The sequence below is a fragment of the Podarcis raffonei genome, chromosome 4 (genome assembly GCF_027172205.1).
Source record: "Podarcis raffonei isolate rPodRaf1 chromosome 4, rPodRaf1.pri, whole genome shotgun sequence".
NCBI classification, from domain to species: domain Eukaryota; kingdom Metazoa; phylum Chordata; class Lepidosauria; order Squamata; family Lacertidae; genus Podarcis; species Podarcis raffonei.
In genome coordinates this window covers 24,299,278-24,317,916 of record NC_070605.1, presented here as the reverse complement: position 1 = coordinate 24,317,916, position 18,639 = coordinate 24,299,278, and the positions used below count along the sequence as shown (strand labels likewise).

At 42.3% G+C, this 18,639-nt stretch overlaps 1 protein-coding gene across 1 annotated transcript; it reads right to left on the bottom strand.

The window, feature by feature from the left end:
* Positions 1–15,581: 15,581 nt before the first annotated feature.
* Positions 15,582–18,371, bottom strand: C4H11orf87 (chromosome 4 C11orf87 homolog). The gene is given in 4 exon segments (XM_053385788.1): positions 15,582–16,737; positions 16,740–16,802; positions 16,804–17,240; positions 18,005–18,371. Coding segments are annotated over 3 exon segments (459 nt in total). The 5' UTR covers positions 17,074–17,240; positions 18,005–18,371; the 3' UTR covers positions 15,582–16,611.
* Positions 18,372–18,639: the final 268 nt, after the last annotated feature.

Sequence of the window (18,639 nt, the reverse complement as noted above, 5' to 3'; positions counted from 1 at the left end):
CGAAGAATTGATGCTTTTGAATTATGGTGCTGGAGGAGACTCTTGAGAGTCCCATGGACCGCAAGAAGATCAAACGTATCCATTCTTAAGGAAAGCAGCCCTGAGTGCTCACTGGAAGGACAGATCGTGAAGCTGAGGCTCCAATACTTTGGCCACCTCATGAGAAGAGAAGACTCCCTGGAAAAGACCCTGATGTTGGGAAAGATTGAGGGCACAAGGAGAAGGGGACAACAGAGGATGAGATGGTTGGATGGTGTTCTTGAAGCTACAAACATGAGTCTGACCAAACTGCAGGAGGCAGTGGAAGATAGGAGTGCCTGGCATGCTCTGGTCCATGGGGTCACGAAGAGTCGGACACGACTAAACGACTAAACGACAACAACAGCAGCCAGTGGGGTGGGGCAGAACCTGGATGGGGCTTAGGTGGGGCAGAGTAGTGACAAGGTCAGGGACAGTGCAGCTGACCTCACCGCTGCCCCACTTGTTCCCCAGCCAGGTAAACAGTTGCAACACTGGCAGCATCAGGAGGGCAAATTTGTGGCCCTGCCCTACCACATCAGTTGCTACTGTTGGAAACTCAGTACTGTGTCTGCACCTGCAACATACATTTAATTCACTGGGATACCACTTTAAACCATCATGGCTTCCCCCATATAATCCTGGAGTATGCAGTTTGTACTTTACTTTGAAGAGGGATTGATAGTTAAACCACTCCAAGAATTATAGCTCTGTGAGGTAAACAGGGGGTCTCTTAACCACACACAGCACTCTTAACAAACCACAGTTCTTGGGGGGAAGCCATGAACATTAAAAGTCTTATAATAAAACTTTAAACGTATAATGCGAACGTGGTCTGGGCTAGGAGAGTGTTGTTGCTGCCCTTGTTTTGCTCTTGCCTAGATGCATTGGGTTATAATAGTTCCCTTTTTCCGGTTGAGGCGCTCTCATCCGTCCTTTCCCTCTCACCGACAACACTGTGCCATTTAGTGCGATACCCTTAAAATAGCTGCAACAAAATGGCAGCCATGATTCATGTACGGTCATTGACATGATTAATTCTGTGCCCTTAGAGCGTTCTCTGGAAAAGACACTTTTAAATATAAAGACAATAAATGTATTAAGTTGATGCACTCAAAGGAACAGTCAAAAGCATGACTGGCACGCTGCCAAGGCTTTGTGATGTGCTTGGTAAGCACTTGGGCCTCATCCAAGCCTCATTAAAGCCAATGGCAGGGCTTTCATTATCTTCCAAGTGTTCTGGTTAAGGTGCTTGAGAGAGCCATGTTCTTTTCATAAAAGAGGGGGGGTTGGGGGGTAGGAATCTGCTGAAGAATCTTAATATCTTGGTATCTTTGCAGATTTATTATTCTTTTTTCCCTGCAAATGTTGTGACTAAATTTAGAACAACCCCTCTTAAATCAGCAGTGTAAAACTGGCCCGCCTGGAGTCAAGAAAGGAGATTGCCAGGCTCCTGGTAATACTCAGGTCGTGAGCAGAGGGGAGATGGTGAGGAAGGTGAACTCTGGGCAAGGCAAAACAATGTGAATAACTTAAGCACACTGAGATGCCCTTCACATAGATAAGTGTTAAATTAGTTAATAGCATGGATAGTGGTAGATTGTTTCTTATAAAGCCTTGGCTATGAACCGCTTTGACAGAAAAGTGGCATACAAATAAAGTGATTTTCACCCTCCCTTTAAAGCACATAATAATTTATTATTTATACCCCACCCATCTGGCTGGGTTTCCCCAGCCACTCTGGGCAGCTTCCAACAGAACACTAAAATACAATAACCTATTAAACATTAAAAGCTTCCCTAAACAGGGCTGCCTTCAGATGTCTTCTAAAAGTTTGGTAGTTATTTTTCTCTTTGACATCTGGTGGAAGGGCGTTCCAAAGGGCGGGCGCCACTACCCAGAAGGCCCTCTGCCTGGTTCCCTGTAACTTGGCTTCTCATAGCGAGGGAACCGCCAGAAGGCCCTCGGCACTGGACCTCAGTGTCACACACATTTAAATAATATGATTTTACCTGAAGAATCCTGGGAATTGTGTTTTCCCTGTCATGGAGCTTCAGTTCCCAATACCCTTAACACAGGAATTTTGTGTGTGTTGGGAGGGGGGAATCATGTGCTGTAAATGTGTGTTGGTTGAACTTTAAATGTATGGTGCGGACATGAAGTAAAGTATACTGGGTTTGATAGGACTTGTCTTGGAGTAGCTATAGGATTGCAGCCTAAATTCAGAATTGGCTGCCCTGTTATTGATTCTCAAAACCTTCTGCCTGAGGGAGGCCTCTTCACCCTGCCTAATGGTACAGTTGACTCTGCTCTTGCTTTGGCAACTTCTACGCAATGATTTTCTGACTGCTGCCAGCACTCAGCATCCTGTGTGACTGCTTAAATCCACACACTTCTCAAGTTTCCATTGATTTTAGGGACATCCTTAATTTTATGGATTTATTTAACCCAATATTGTTGTTCGTTGCTTGGGCAGAGTCCCTCAATCTCAGCCTGCATGCTTGTTCTTTTGGATTAATTTGGAACTGTGTATAAAGATTCTGGATGACAAGAGTAATCTGTAGGTGTCTTTGCTGGCTATAAAAGTAGCAAAGAGCACATTACTGATTGAGTCATTTGCCTGCTTTCCAAATAAACAAAACATCCCCACCACTGTTATAGTTCCGAAGTCACAGTCATTCACAAATGCATTGTTCTTTCTAGTTTCAGTAACCCAAAGCTGGGAATTGCAAGAAATATTGCAACTGTTGGCTGGTGCCCACTTACACATCACCAAAAAAAAGGGCAAAAGAAAATATAGATATTATTTCTGTTCATGAAAAATATATGGAGAACACAGCAGCCCTGACCTTGACTATTGTTGCACCTTTTGGCTTCTGAGCTCTCACACTCCAAAGATCGTAAGTGCTCTATTTGAAGCTACAGAAGGAATACATAATGTCAACACAGGACACTAAAATAAACATTAGCCCCTTTGAATTTCCTTCATAAGGCATATTTTACTTTAACTTAAAGATTGGATTCAGAGGGCCTTGCAAAGATTGGATTTGAAAGGCTTGTATTCGGCTGTTTTGATCTCCCATTCATCTCTTCTGACTTGGCAGTTGGCTGTTAGATTTTGCTGCCACAGCAGAATCGCTTCAAGGAAGATGTTTGGTATGAAGACTCTCATCGTTCTATAGCCCCAGAATGGCTGACAATAGCACCTGAGACTGCTGAAATGATCGAGCTTAGAGAAGATCCACTCTCCAAATGGAGAGTGTCAGAATCAACAACAGGGAGTGACGGACCATTTATATCCTACTGGAATAGAAGCTTAAATTTCATACATACAGAAAGGAGCAGATTTTGGTAATAGATTTTGTTTTAACGTAAAAGCCGTCTTTTTAAGGTACTGAGGCACCTATTTTAATCATTTCTTATATAGTGAATATTTATTTAGTAATCTAATTATGTTGGAGTTTCAGGATCAATAGCAGAGAAAATAGATAACATGTGCTTAAGGCACCAGAAAATAGCCCTTACCTAATGAAGCTTCCAGGCACTCAGTAGGTGAGAGCACTCTGTTTCTTTGCTTTGTAGAGCATAAGCCTGAAGCACAAAAGCAAAATAACTTGCTAAAATCTACAGAGCTGATCAGTGGGAGCAGGACCATAGCACTTTTCTTTAAGATGCCATTATTTACACACCTGCCCTTCAAAATCACAAGGCTTCTCAGCAGCTGGAAGCCAATCTGCGACCAAAAGGAATTGACTGAAACACCACAGTTTATGAGGTCACTGCTGGAAATCACCTGGTAAAAATAGAGTGAAGAGCACAAGCCTTGAATGAGCAGCAGGTTGGCTGCTATTGTTATTATTTTTTGTGGGACAGTGAAATTCTGTTTTCACTTTCCTGGGAGAAACCCTACTGAACATGGTGGGACTTATTTCTGATTAAACACATGTGGGATTGAACTGTGAAGTGCCATACAGACATGGACTTGTCCAGGGTTCTGAAACTTCACATTCTGGAGCCTGGTGTAGTTTAATGCATTGGTAAAACTTTATATACTAAATATTTATGTGCCAACCTAATGATTTCTGGATAAAGATAAGTCCAAGTATAGAAGATTAGCAAGTGATTTCTTTTTAATTCCAATTATCTGTTCTTGACATGTTTATTTGTGTTCCAACAAATAAAACTGCTTCTTTGTTTTAATACAGTCATTTCTGTATCATGTTCTTCTGTTAAATCTAAATTACTGCCTATGTCTAGCTAAGCTATTTAAATAAGTACTTTAAGGACTGTAAAGACATTGATTCCTTGCTATGTCCCATGATGCTTCTCTCTTGTATTTTCTAGGTCAGGCATCCCCAAACTTGGCCCTCCAACTGTTTTGGGACTACAATTCCCATCATCCCTGACCACTGGCCCTGTTAGCTAGGGATGATGGGAGTTGTAGTCCCAAAACAGCTGGAGGGCCAAGTTTGGGGATGCCTGCTCTAGGTTTTCTCTGGCCCGGATAACGAAGGACTAAAGCAGGCCTGGGTGTGCTGATTTTCTCCAGCTGTTGTCGGGCTTCACTTCTCATCTGCCACAGCCAGCAGGGCCAATAGTCAGAGGTGATTGGACTTGTAGTCTAGCAACATCTGAAGGACCACAGGTTTTGCTTTCCTGAACTAGAGGGTGGTGGCCAGAACATTCCCGCATTTGAAGTATTAAGGTTAATACTAGGGAGTCCCATTTAGTTTATAGATGAGCTGGAATTAAATTCATGGTAGCTCTTTCTCCAAGGATACCAACCGGATCATTTGGATTTGTGGGAATAAATGCAAATCCTGTATCCCTTGGGAATCTCAGGATCGCTGTGTAAAGATCACTTCTGCCATTACTGTCAGTCCAGGTAGAATAGCCATGCAGGGAGCTCTTGAGTATATCACTCATGGTGGAAGGCATGCTTTTGTGTGCATTTGTGCCTGACTCAAAGGGACATTTCCTACTCACGTGCCTAAACCATTAGGCTTCATTCTACAGGTATGTGAAAGTGGGATTTGACGGAACCCAAGATAGCTTGCTTTTCTCCGTCAAATCCCACTGTCACATACCCATAGGTCTTGTTACTTACATATAAAGCCCTAAACAACTTTGGATCAGGTTTCCGAAAAAACCAACTTTCCCTCCATTGTCCAGGAAGAAATGAAACCTGGTCAATCTTGCCATGGCCTGGTGATTATTGGCTTCTGGTAATCTGGAGGAAGGCTTTTTCACAGGCGCCACTGCTGTTGTGGAACAAACTTAAATATGAAGCCCCATCTGTACTGGCATTCCGCCGACTTTTGAAGAGGCACCTACTTACACAGGGACTCCTGTGATCTCTTGACTGGAGCCTCATGTTTTAATTGCTCTGTTGCTTTAATGGGATTATTTTGTGGTGTACGTGTATAATAGGGTGTTTATTTTTAATGTTTCCATGAGATGGTTTTCATTCATTGTAAGCCACTCAGAAGCCTATTTTGGCACTTGGCAGTATTACATTTAATAATAATAATATTTCAAGTGTAAGTCAGTGGTGTTCAACCAAATTTCATGAAGGAAAAAGTGGAAGGAAGAATAGCACCAGCTTCCTGCCCAGCTTAGCCATCCTCTCCCATCCTCAGGGTCGGACATCACTGTATATCCTGGGGAAGGAACAGGAGGAGATGGCGAATGAAGATGAGACTGATTTTGCTCCAGCTGGACTACCTTTATTTTAAGGGCATAGCCTTCAATGTATTCATTGCATTTTATTAATATTGTGAGCCACTTTGAGAGGTCCGGTTGAAAAAACAAGCTTCACATCCACCAAACAAATAAATACAGCTGTTGCAACCTTGTGTGGTAAACCCTGGACCCACAAATACATACTATGGTAATATAAATGTGGGGTGTATATGAAATATTTTGTAGATCTTATTATTAACCCTACTGAAGAACTGCACCGTAGTCTTGTCAAGTGATTTGCTTGTCTGGTGCTGAGAAATCTCACTGGCTCTTGCTTTTGGGATCTCTCCCTCACATACATACATATATACATACATACATACATACATACATACATACATACATACTCCTCCAGAAAGAAAATTCATACATACATACTCCTCCAGAAAGAAAAATCCAGTGGGGCTTGCCAACTATTTCTTTTTCTAGAGCTGATGGGATTATAACTAAAATAATTCCAAACTCTCCGATAACTCCTACATTTGTAGCAATGCAATATATATTTGCAGGCACAAAGTTTAATATCTGATAAGCTGCAACAGCTGTATAGAATTCAGTCGAGCATCACTGACTTACAATTGAATTTGGCAGTCTGATTTTCTTCTTGTTCATATTCATGAAGGATGAATGCAGCACTTCTGGGTCCTCTGAGCTTTTCCATCCATTGGTCTTAGTTGTGAGCTGTATCTACCAGCATGAAGGCTGATCCAGCCTGCCTCAGTTTTGACATTGCTAGCAGTGCTCACTGCCACATATTGCCAATGGTCCTCGTTCCCCTCCCCCTTGTGAGCATATGTTTCTTAGAAAAATGGGCCAGTCGCAACACCATAATTCCATATCAGCTACAAAACAGCTCATTCGATCATTGTAAATGTTCACTGCAAGTGGAATGAAGGCTGAATTGAAACTAGCAATCATATATAAAAGGAAGATTTGCATTCTGACGTATGCAAATATGCCTGAGGAATGTGGGCAGGAGGAATGTTACGCAGTGTGCCTAGAAAATTAAGTTATCCAGCAGGCTGATGCTGCCATTCTGGGTACACTTACTTGGAAGTAAAGCCTGTTGTAGATAGTAATGGGATTACATCTGAATAAAGATGCACAGAATTAGACTGCACATCAGTTAAGTCCTCTAAATGTAGCTCCAAAAGCATTTGAACTCACAATTAAAAAATATGCTCTGTAAGGCTCTTACAAACTTTTGCAAATATACCAAAACGGATCATGCCTATGCCTACACAATCATTTATGCTTGTATATTTCACAAAGCAGAGCATGGAAATTATGGCCAACACTCGGGTGTAAAAGGAGACAAAGCCCAATCCGGGAAGTAACAGATCGTCTCTCTATGAATGCAAGACACTGCTACACATGAGTAGCATTCAAGGCTTCAGCTTTCTGTCCACACCATTGCCAGATCCATGGATGCACACCTGCAAAAGCAGGTTTGATATATGATGAGTTAAAACAGCTGTTGCACTAGGACATGGGTAGCCCCTCTTCAAGCGAGAGAGACAGAGAAAAGTTCCCCTGTTCTTTCCTTCTGCTGTTTGGCAAGAAGCTCCACAAGGATTCTTGCGCTTGCAGGGCATGGTCTAACCAAGCAAGGTTGCCTGATACATCTTGTGGAAATTTTTAATTGTAGAAGCATGAAAATGTGACAGCTTAAAACTGCTTCTGCTTTTACGGTTGTTTTCGGTTTTGCTATTTGTAGTCTTCAAATGGATTTGTACTTGCATTCAATTTCATCACTGCTGTGTTAATATGTTTGGGGAGCCACACTGAAGGCCTTAATGGCAGACCAGTGAGATACTGAGTGCAAAAAACCCCAACACTCCTAATTAATGCAAGAAACAAACAATAGATCAAAATTTGGGTTCTATGGATTTGACGGAAGAGGCAGAGACGTGGACTGCTGTCCATCACTTTTGATCACAATTGCCTGCAGGCGACTGAACAATAATTGCAACGTTTGTAACAGTAAAACCTCACATCTTCTTCTAGATGCTCTCATGTATTGCTTTCTGCTTTGATTCCCCCCCCCAGTTCTATAACTAAAGATTATCTTCACCCACCTCCCCCTCTGCCCCACAATACTAAAGCCACTCAGGCTGAAATTCTTGTTTGCAGAACTGCGTTTGTGGTACTTAAGATTCTCATGGTGGGGGATTATCAGACTTAAAAAAACACCAAAAATAAAGCAAAAGCAAATGTATTTCTCAGTCCAGTGATCAGGGATGACAAACTTCCAGTGCCCCCTCCTCCTTAATCCATAGGGACTTCTCTGACAGTTACAGAGCATGCTTCCACACGCTGGGCTGTCAGTGTGCCTGAAATGAAGTATTCTTAATAAGAAAAGTATAATGTGTCAGACAGGGTTTTCTACTTCAGTTGGCAGAAATCATTTCCCCATGTTGGTGCCAGCCATGGTAGATTTGTGGAAATTGGTCCACTGAACATGGCCTAACCAAAACCCTATTACTCCCTCTAATAGCCAGGACTGGCCCAATACATTCTGCAGCCTGAGGCAGAACAGCAAATGGTGCTCCCTCCCCAAGTCAAAGTGCATTGTATCCAAGGACATTTGGAATATTTTGGCAGAAAACTCCACGCACACCTCTTGCCCTTCCTGGTGGCTTAAGTAGAAGAATAACAAATTTAATAGCTAACAATTTGCTTTTCCCTTTAGTGACAGCCAAAATCAGGTGCCTACGGCAGATGCTTCATTCTACCTAATGGTAGAACTGGCTACACATAGTGAACTTGGATGGCGAGTGCCAATATAAATGGACCGGGAATGTGGCCACTGAGAAACTAAAGGAAGGTACTTGAGAAAGCCCAGCCATTTGCAGAAGTACACAATTAAAACAAGCAAACAAGCAAGCAAACAAACAAACAAACAAACAAACAAACAAACCTAAAAGGGTCTGTACACACACACACCAGACCAGGGACTGAGCTTGCCCAGGAGCTAAAGAATGTTGTGTGTCCGTTAAAAAGAAAGTGAAAATGAGGGTGCAGAGGTAATGGAGTACTTGCAGCTTATAGTATCCCAGAGAAGAGCATGGCAGACTGGCTGAAAACATGAACTAGAGTTCTACTCTATTCCAATGGGGAAACTCCCTTCAAAAAGCAAAGAGGTCAGTCATATTTGGCCCTGTATCCAGTCCTCCTAGCCTTCCATGCTGAGAACCAGTGTGGTGTAGTGGTTAGACAGCTGGACTTAGGCAGAAGAAACACATTGGATCAGTCTCTCTTAGCCTAACATACCTCTTATGGGGGTCCGAATAACTTCAAGACCTTGTGCTTGCTTTCCCCTCCTCTCTGCTCTTCCTTTTTCCTTATGTGTCGTATCTTTTTAGATTGTGAGCCAGTGGGGAAGGGTTATCTGAGTACTGGTTTTTTTAAAGCTGCTATGAGAGCCTTTTTGAATAAAGAGCTAGGAATAAATGCCATAAATAAATAAAATTGTGAGGATAGAATAGGGGGAACCATGCAAACCACCCAAATCTCCTTGGAGGAGAAAATAAAGAAATAAAACAAATGCCTGCTCTTTTTAAAAAAAAGCTATTTAAGTGAATGGTCACCACGACATCCACCACATCACTGCAGCAATGTTTTTGATAAGCAGTGCATTGTAGCCACCTCTTCCTTTAGATAAATATTATCATCCTCCATCTACAAATTGGGTCAAATGGTACCCATCTAGCCTTAAAGATGAATTGCAGAAGGGTAGTAGCAAAAAAGAGCTCTGTAGCAGCTGAATAACTTATACATTTATTGACGCACAATCTTTTGTAGCCCAAAGCTCCCTATATCAGATTCATGAAGTGAAACCTAAAGTCGGCAAGTATATATACTGATTACCCAAAAAAGAAAAGGGGGGTTGACGCAGAAAACGTCTCAGGTCTTTAAGTAGTTGAGCCTCAGTAACTGCATCCTGAGAAATTATAGCTTTGTTAAATTCTGAAAGTGGAAATATGCAGTTAATAGTATATATACACAGCACGGCACATTGTAGCAACTATCTCACATTCTCTGTGCCCTCGGAGGTAGGTCACAATTATTTTCGTTTTACTGAAAATAAAACCTGGGAACTGAATCCAGGTCAGCTGAGGGTTCAGAAAACGAGGAGCAACACTGTAGCTGCTTTATGCCTGAACGCTACATGTAGCAGAAAGAGAAGGTGGTAGAGTCCTAAAGTGAGAGATTTCACTTTAGACATGGGGAGTGCTTTTCAATGCTCTCATATGTGGAAATAAGATATAGCAAAATGCTCCTGAAAGTACAAACTAGCACAGCATGGACCTCTCTGGGTTAGAACATTTCTCCCTGGCATACTAGAGCCAGGGTGAGGAATCCATCATTGGGCATGCTGGCCAGGCTGATGAGAGTTGGTAGTCACAACAACTTCAAATCCAAGTTCTCCATCCTTGCTGTAAATCTTTCAACATGGGACTTGCGGTCATGCACGGCAAAGTCCTTGTGTAGGCCCCTAACCACTCAGTTGAATCCGCCCCATATTAATCAACCCTGCACAGGCCACTGGGAATGCTAAGCTGCTTACAGGCAACAACTCTTCACCACGTGACTAGAAGCCACAGATGTCTACTAACCTAGTGGCAGATACTGCATTATTATAAGCTTTTAAACCAATACATCCTAAGCTAATATGTCCTCTTTTAGCTCCAGTAGACTGGTACAGGCTATGACTTCCTGCTTCCATGGCTCCATCCATGACCCAGAATCCATAGCTTTGTATAATTATGTAACACAACAACTGTTTCACCAAAGATGAATGCAATCCACCAAGTCGCAGATGGTGGCCTCCCAGAAACGTCATTATCTTCCTGCTTTTTTCTACCTGCCTGGTACTGCAAAAGAGAAAATAAAAATAAGGATGTTGCCAGGCAGCTAGCATGACAAAAAGACATGGCTAGCGAGCTGGCACAGTTGATGTGCTTGCCTGTTCTACAAGCATAAATGGAAGGTGGAAATGGAACCAAAGCCTCACTGCAGGCAGGGAGAGAGGTCCATTTCCTTATTGCAGCCACTCCCCTTCTGGCATTGGTGTCAATAGAATAGTGAAATGGACTTAGACAAAGGGCAGTTTCTCGTGTTCTGACTCTTAAAAATACAAAATTCTTCAGCATTTTCCTGAAAATTCATCTGAATAAACATATTTTCATAAGCCACCAATTTCCCCTAATTATGTTATTTTCACAAATACATTCATTTTAATGCAAAATTCCCCCTAATGTATGTATTTTGCTAAACACTGCTGTGTTGGAGAACTGCATCACAAAATCTGGATGAGTACAAAATCTGAAGGATGGCTGTTTTTGTTCTCCTGATGTTTCAGAAAGTGTGAATCGAATTTCTCCCCCATCACTCGATTGCAGGAGGGTCCAGTTTTAGCAAATTTCACTCCAAAGGGAAGCTTTGTTGAGTCCCCCAACCTCATTCTTTTTAAAGGACTAAACACAGTATTTAAATTATGGAGGAAAATGCAGATGTAGCCATAATGAAATCAAAAGGCATATTATTTGACTTCCTTCCATTTGTTCTGGTCTATAGCCTTCTAAAAACAGGAGTTAAAGGTGTTGTCTCAAAATTTAAGGGGAACAGTCCACCCCTAACACCCTATAGATTGAGCTCTGGGCACACAAGTAGACCCTTTCACACACTTTAAAAAATAGAAATTTCAAATATTTCTAAAACATGGCACAGGAGTATATCTTACTCATCATAGTCACTATCCGTAAGTATCAAATGAAAATGTGTTCACATTTCCAGAAGCTCGCTTTGGCCTTCCTGGAGTATAACATGAAGAAGTGCAAACAAACTTACAATGCAAGAGACCACAGTAAGACCCCAAAAGTCTATGTATCACAGGCTATGACAACATTCCCAAAGTAAATACTACCAAGTTCACACTAGGAGTTACTCCCAAGTACATTTGCATAGGATTGTTCTCATCTGTTCATAGCTTTACAGCCTGTTTCTCTGTATGTACACTGAAATGAAAGTCCTATTGAATTAAATAGTCTGCTCTCAAGTAGATGTGCAAAAGATCTCAGCCATGTGCCACAATCCTAAACAGATTTACAGTGCAAGCCTTACCACGTCTACTCAGACGTACGTTCTATTAATGCAATGGGGCTTACTCTCAGATAAGTAGGGTTAGGATTGCAGCCTTACCTGGGACTACCCCCCCCCCCATTAAACACAACAGGACCTACTTCTGAGTAAACATGCATAGGACAGATTTCCTCCCTCTCCCACCAACAGTTAATATAAGCCATTTTCCTTGCTCTTCTGATTCCGAGAGAGAAGCATCCAGCTTATTAATACTGAATGATAAGTGGAAAAGTTTAGTTGTAGCTGTAGGGCTTTGAAGCAATTGGTTTGACAGAATCTCTGTGCCTCCAGTCCCTTTGGAAAAAACATCCTAGCTACTCTTCAGATGACACATTGTTCCATAAGAAATTAAAAGAAAACCTACACATCTTGCTCTGCTTTCCCAAAAATGGTTTATACAAACCCCTAAAGAGGCAGTACTTTAAAGTTATTTGGAACTATTTTTGTAAGCTGAACATTTACATTTACCTTTAGTACAGTAATTTATTATAGTACCTTACATTTCTAGTATTTGGCAATTTGTGTTTTTTTAAAAATATATAAATTCTGCATTGCTGCTGTTTTAATCAAACCTTGTTCTAAGCAAACTCTTTTTAAGTTAAAGGATGTATCTCACTTCTTGCAAAATATAGCCATGCGGGAAAATTTGGCCACAAACTACATTTTGATGCAGAGAGGAATATATATATGTTTAACAATTATTTTTTTGCAAATGAGCAGATATTATTATTTGCATCTGCAAATACAGAGCTATTTCTGTGCTTTGGTGCCTCTTTTTACCTTTCCCCAAAAATAGTACAATTTTATATCTGCAATAAGTTTTGAAAGGCAGTGCACCTCTGGGGAATTACTGCATGCACTGAGTGCTTATGAGAGAAAAGAAGGCGATTGATTTCAGACACTCAAGCAGAATTGTCATTCTGAAATGCATTGGAGTGACCTGTAAACTTCACACTACTTGGATAGTATGAATCATAATAATTTGTTCATAAATAGCAATAATTTGTTCAAAGCCAAAAGCACAAAATCAGTGGTAGAAGCAACAATCCACTCAAAGTTAAGTCCCATTGCTTTCAATGGGTCCATGCTTAAATCTCTCCAAATAAAACCCAACAGATCTTCCTTATCTTTGATTGGATTCTGCCTAATATTATCTACATTAAAAGGCTTGCCTGCACGCGCACACACACACACAGAGATTTCAGTCCAACTAAAGTTAGTGGTGTCCTTAGCCTAGTTCTCACTGATGTGGTGAACCTGTGTCTAGGCTGTACAACTTCAGAATGATAATCAGGGCTCACATGCTTGGATGCTCCTACAATTTAATTAAATTGCAGGAAAAACAAGATGTCAGGGCAAAGGTAAGGCTGGAACGCTTTCCCTGGCACCTAGCTTTCTATGTGTAAGGACTTACTTCCTTTTGTTTGCATGGAAGAGCATTCTGTCATGTGAGACACCACTTGCAGTCTGCAGTCCTAGCACAGATTTATCACCTGAACTACTCTTTGTAACAACAAAGCCCAAATCCCCTAGAAAATAATGGGAATTGTTATTATTAATTTTTCATGGCTAGATTGTTATACTGGTTTCAATGGAACTGGGGCCTAGTACTCAGTAAGGTGAATATCCTGTTCCTGCAGTGCACTACATTACACTGCAAGTGTATTCCACATCATACATTAGAGGGGAGAGCAGAGAGGAAAGATAATCGTACATCATCATATCTGCCCAACTAAGGAGTTAGGTGCCAATTTTACATAAGTGCATTGCTTAAACCTAATTGCCAGTGCTACGGTGTATTTGGCATGATAAACCATCCCAAGCTTTTGGAGTAGTCTCCTCTGGCTAGATTGATAGAGTACTTGTCTAAAAGGAATGGAAACATAGATTCTAGCCCAGCAGCAATTTCTCATCTAATTAGCCAAGAGTAGGAGGAAAGATGGAAAAAATATCAATAAGCCAAATTTGTTGCATTTTGATGCCACAGTGGCAGTGCAACACAAATGTGTTGGAAATATGTGTTCGACTGCCCATCTTCTGAAGCTCCCCCACTCCATGGCCAATCTTCTAAAGTCTATTAATTTAATCAAGTTATCTGAGTGGCATGTCTTGTTTTAAGAGAATTATGCTTCCCACCATCACTGAGGGAAAGAGGAGAGAATGTGCAGAGGACAGAAGATAGAATATTAAAAATTAAAGGCTGGCTGGATGTAATGTATATCTAGTTGATGTCCTCTTCCATTTAATTTTTCTCCGTTGTATTGTTATTAATTAACACAAACCCAAGAGATTCTGCACCCTCAGACATGGTACAGAAGAGATTTTAGGAATTTAGACAACTCACCTAAAGCAGCCTTGTATTTAAGTACTGGCCTGGTAGTCATAGATTACCAGAAATTCCATGCAGGCCACTGAGCAATGTAGTGTGCTTTGTTCCTCCTCTGTGCCCAACATAAAAACCAAGCAGGCTGCTAAAGGATGGAAGCCACCATCTTCCGTGCCCAGCACAGAAACACAGCTTGCAATATCTTATCTGCCAACCCCCAGCGCACTACTGTTTTGTTTCTTTGCAGGCTAGTACATTTTGTGGGCTTATATACAAGACTGACTCATGGTACTTGCTGGCAGCAAATAATGTCTGATGATGATGATGATGATTTAAAGTAATTTTAAACCAAATCTACTGTGTTTCTTGTAAGTACTATTTCATTTGATTGAAAGAAATGAGATAATAATTGCAAAACAACAATCCCACACACCTTTGGGCACCATTTCGGCAAAGTTGAGCACATTTGAGCCCTAATAACATCACAGTCCTGGGCACATTTACTCTGTCCATTACACTTGTTCCTTAGTAACACTGCAATGCTATGCATGCCTATTCAAAAGTAAGTCTCATTCAAAGACCTTATTCCCAGGTAAGTAGGTAGAGGATTGAAGTTTAACTTCTAGAGGAGATGTAAAGTACAGTGCTATGAAAATTTACTGGAAAGCAACTCCTACTATATTCAATGGAACTTATTACCAAGTAAATGAATGTAGGATGGCAGTTGAAGGCACATGCTTTACTCTCACCCATTGAAATTAATGGAACTTAACAATGTTTAACTTATTTCCCTTTGTTATCAGTATTAACAACATACAGCCACACACTTTCCTCAAGTAATTTGTGGTCATTTGTCTTTGGGAAAGGTCACCACCCCCTTCTGAAATACTATGTTTTAATAATGACATTTTTGTCACACCCCCTTTGGGGGTCTGGATTCACAAAAGAAGAGCAACTGTGAGGGAATAGTGGTACGGTATGTTGTCACCATACAGTATTCTGGATAGGAAGATGCCAAAACTGTATCTCAGTAAGAACAGTAGAAGACATCTCCATGTTATACCAATGCAAAACTGAATTTTTGGAAGGGTAAACTGTAAGTTAAGAATAACGCGGTAAAGGATGGTGCTTAGGATGTAGCATAAAATCACAGAATCACAGAGATGCAGGGAACCCTGAGGGTCATCTAGTCCAATCCCCTGCAATGCAGGAATCTCAACACAGACTCAAAGAACTGTAGAGTTAGGAGGGACCCTGAGGGTCATCTGAAATAAGACTTCCTACAACACTAGCAATGTGGAAACTTTTTCAAAGATTCAAGGATAAAAATAAATTACTGCAATCACCTTGGTTTTGGTCACCACAAAAGGTATCTTATTCCAGATTTAATATAAGAAAAAGGTTGTTACAATTGAAAATGCCTAAAGAGATAAACAGAGAAAGATACAACCCAAAACATTCCTGTGGAGTAACAACCCCAGTCCCTCCCATAGATAATAGATATAGGTATAGAAGCATAGCTAGTCTGTTTGGCATACGCAGCTTTGCAGGGCACAGGGTATATAATACTGCAGAGAGAGAAAGCGAGAGGAATTAAAAAAATTAAAAAGGAGATCAGCATCAGTTGATGGAGGGTCATTTTTTATTTGCTTATGCTTAATCAGGGGCAGGTGGTTTTATTTTTTTATGCCAATCTCTTAAAAGAGAGTGATGGTGTTGGAAAAGAGGAGGAGGGGAGAACTGTTATTGACACAAGAAACCTTACGAAAAGGTCAGATCTTTCATGCTTCACTGCAAATTGGTCAACAGAACAGTCCCCTCACCTTGCCAGTGCCACTGAGACAAAAGTCCAAAAGCATGTTTAGAAGTAGTCTCTCCCTTTCTATCGCCCCCCCCCGCCCCCGTTATCTCTCCCTCCCTTTTTCATTCTTGGCCGGTGATACAGTCCTTTAAATACCATGACACTTAAGGATAATCTCCAACAAAGAAGGGTAGGGAAATAGAGATATGCTGTTATATATAATCTAGATCATTTATATATGTACATCACAATTGTACTGTCTGCACCTTTTCTTTCAGGGCAGATTACTTTATATTTGGTAGCACTGTGCAGCTTTTTCTTGTCTTCTCTGAAAGGAAAATAAAGAAATAAAGATGCATCCTTCCCTTTGCAAAAAGTCAATGAGAAACGCAATGAAATTTGTCATGCGTTTGATTTCTGGTTGCTTCTTTCCTTATTAATAGTAGTAGTAGTAGTAGTAGTAATAATAATAATTTTTCTTCATCTTCTTCAAGATTATAATGATAACCACTCAAATATGTACAAACACCAAACAGTGTCTTTTGGTGAGGTCCCCACAGAAAATAAAAAGGAAAGAAAATCAAGACAATACCACTGTGTGCAAAAGCCCTGGAGTATCTGTGTCCAAACATGATCTTTCAGGATGTGTTTTCTGTGGTTCTGGAGCAGAAGTACACTGGATATTAGAATCCTGGGTGGTTCTTCCCAGCCTGGATGTTTCTCTTCCTTGAGGTATTTCACACGAACCACCTGCCTCAGCGCTGGTGCTGCTGCAGTGGTCCCGTTCGTATTCCTCCTGAGCCTTTTGCATTTTCCGTTTCTTCATCTTCCTCTTGTGGACATGGAAAGTAATGAGGGAGAGGAGAATCAGGCAGAAGATGAGGGCGATCAGAACAATTAAAACAAAAGTGGAAGAGAAAGACTGGAAGAGCTGCCCCATTTGCACGATGCAGGTGGTACTGGCATTTGAAGAGCCAGATGTCCTATTCAAGAGGCAGGGCGGCAGGGAGAGCCTCAACTCCTTGGAGAGCTTGGCACTCATTGAGGAGGCTTTTCGTAAAGACGAGGATCCTCTCTCGTCCTCTCTCGCTGCAGATGCTCGAGCTGGGATGCTGGCAATGTTTCGGGGAAATGCCTTGCCTTCACACAGTCCTTCACGCTCCCTCCCTCTTTTTTTCTCCTTCGCTAAGGAGGAAAGGAAGATCCAGCCTGCAAAAGGAAAAAAAGGGGGAAAAAATAATTAAATGTGTCTTCCGTGGCTTAAAAGAAAGCCATTATGATACTCCCCTCTCATCTTCTATTATTTCCCCCCCTTAACCACCGCTACCTCAAATTAATATTTCCAGCTGCAGAGGTCTCCCCCATCCCCCAAAACTAAACACACTTCAGCGGGCGGCATCTAGAACAATGACTGAGGTAGGGTGGGTTGTCGACAGAGCGATTTAAACACGCAAGAGAGCGCCCTGGAAATTGAGGACCGCATCCTAGCGGGTCCCTGCTGCCTCCCAAATCTCGGAAAACAGGGAGAATCACATAGCGATACATATCTGTCTAGTGATATGCAGACATATAGATATACGGGTATCTAGAGATAGATATAAAATTTTAATCTATATAGATAGACCAAAATATACATAGTCCATAAACTGCATTGGCAACCTCATTTTCTCAAATTACTCAGCAGCTTGGTAGGCGTGTGTTTTCTCTCCCCCCCCCCAATAGCCTGACCAAGTTCCAGAGGCTGGCAAAGTTTGGACTTGTGCGGACCCCCCTCCCTCCTCGTGCACCTTCTGGGGCTGCCCCCCATCCCACCCCACGGCCGCCGCCCCCCCCCAAGCCAACCCCGCAGGCTGTTTCGCGACGGGAGACCCTGAGGGGGGGGGAAAAGGCTGACAAGAGGCAGAGGTGGGGTGGGGGGAGGTCCGCCGGGAAGCGAACCCCGGCGAAAAAGAGACGTCGCCCCCTTCCCTTACCTGGGCCTCCGCTGCGGGGAGTTGTGCCCGGTCTGTGTGTCGCTGGCGAGGGAGCCCCCCGAGTGCACACAGGCTGCGGAAAGCGCTGAATGAAGCGGGCAGAGCCGCCGCCGCCGCTTCGGAGAGCTCAGCGGCCAGCCTATAGCCAGCCCGGGCGGTGACGTCACGCAGCCAGGAGCCTCTGACTGGGCTCCGCTTCCCGCCGCTCCCCCTGTGCCTCGTCGTCGTCGTCGTCGCCGCCGCCGCCTCGCCGGCTTTTGTTTCTTTCCCCTCAGGCGGAGGGGCTGAGGCGCTCGGGAAAGAGGCCTGGCTCCCCCTCAGGCTACGCTCTCCCGGGTCTCCTCCTCCTCACTGTTCCCATAACACCTTATTTTGCTGCACCCCACCCCCTCACACTCCCTTCATATGGTTGAAAAAATAAATAAAAATATAATAAATCGCGTTCTCCCTCCCAATCCATAATCGATTGAGCCAAACGAAGCTACGCGACCGTTCAGAAGTTTCCCGCGCGCGTCCCCCGCCCCCGTTATTATTTATTACCCTTCACTCTTTTAAGGTCCCGGGGCATGAAAACGCGACATTTGAAACAACTCGCACGCGAAAAAATAAGGCGGGTCCTAAAAACACAACGCCTC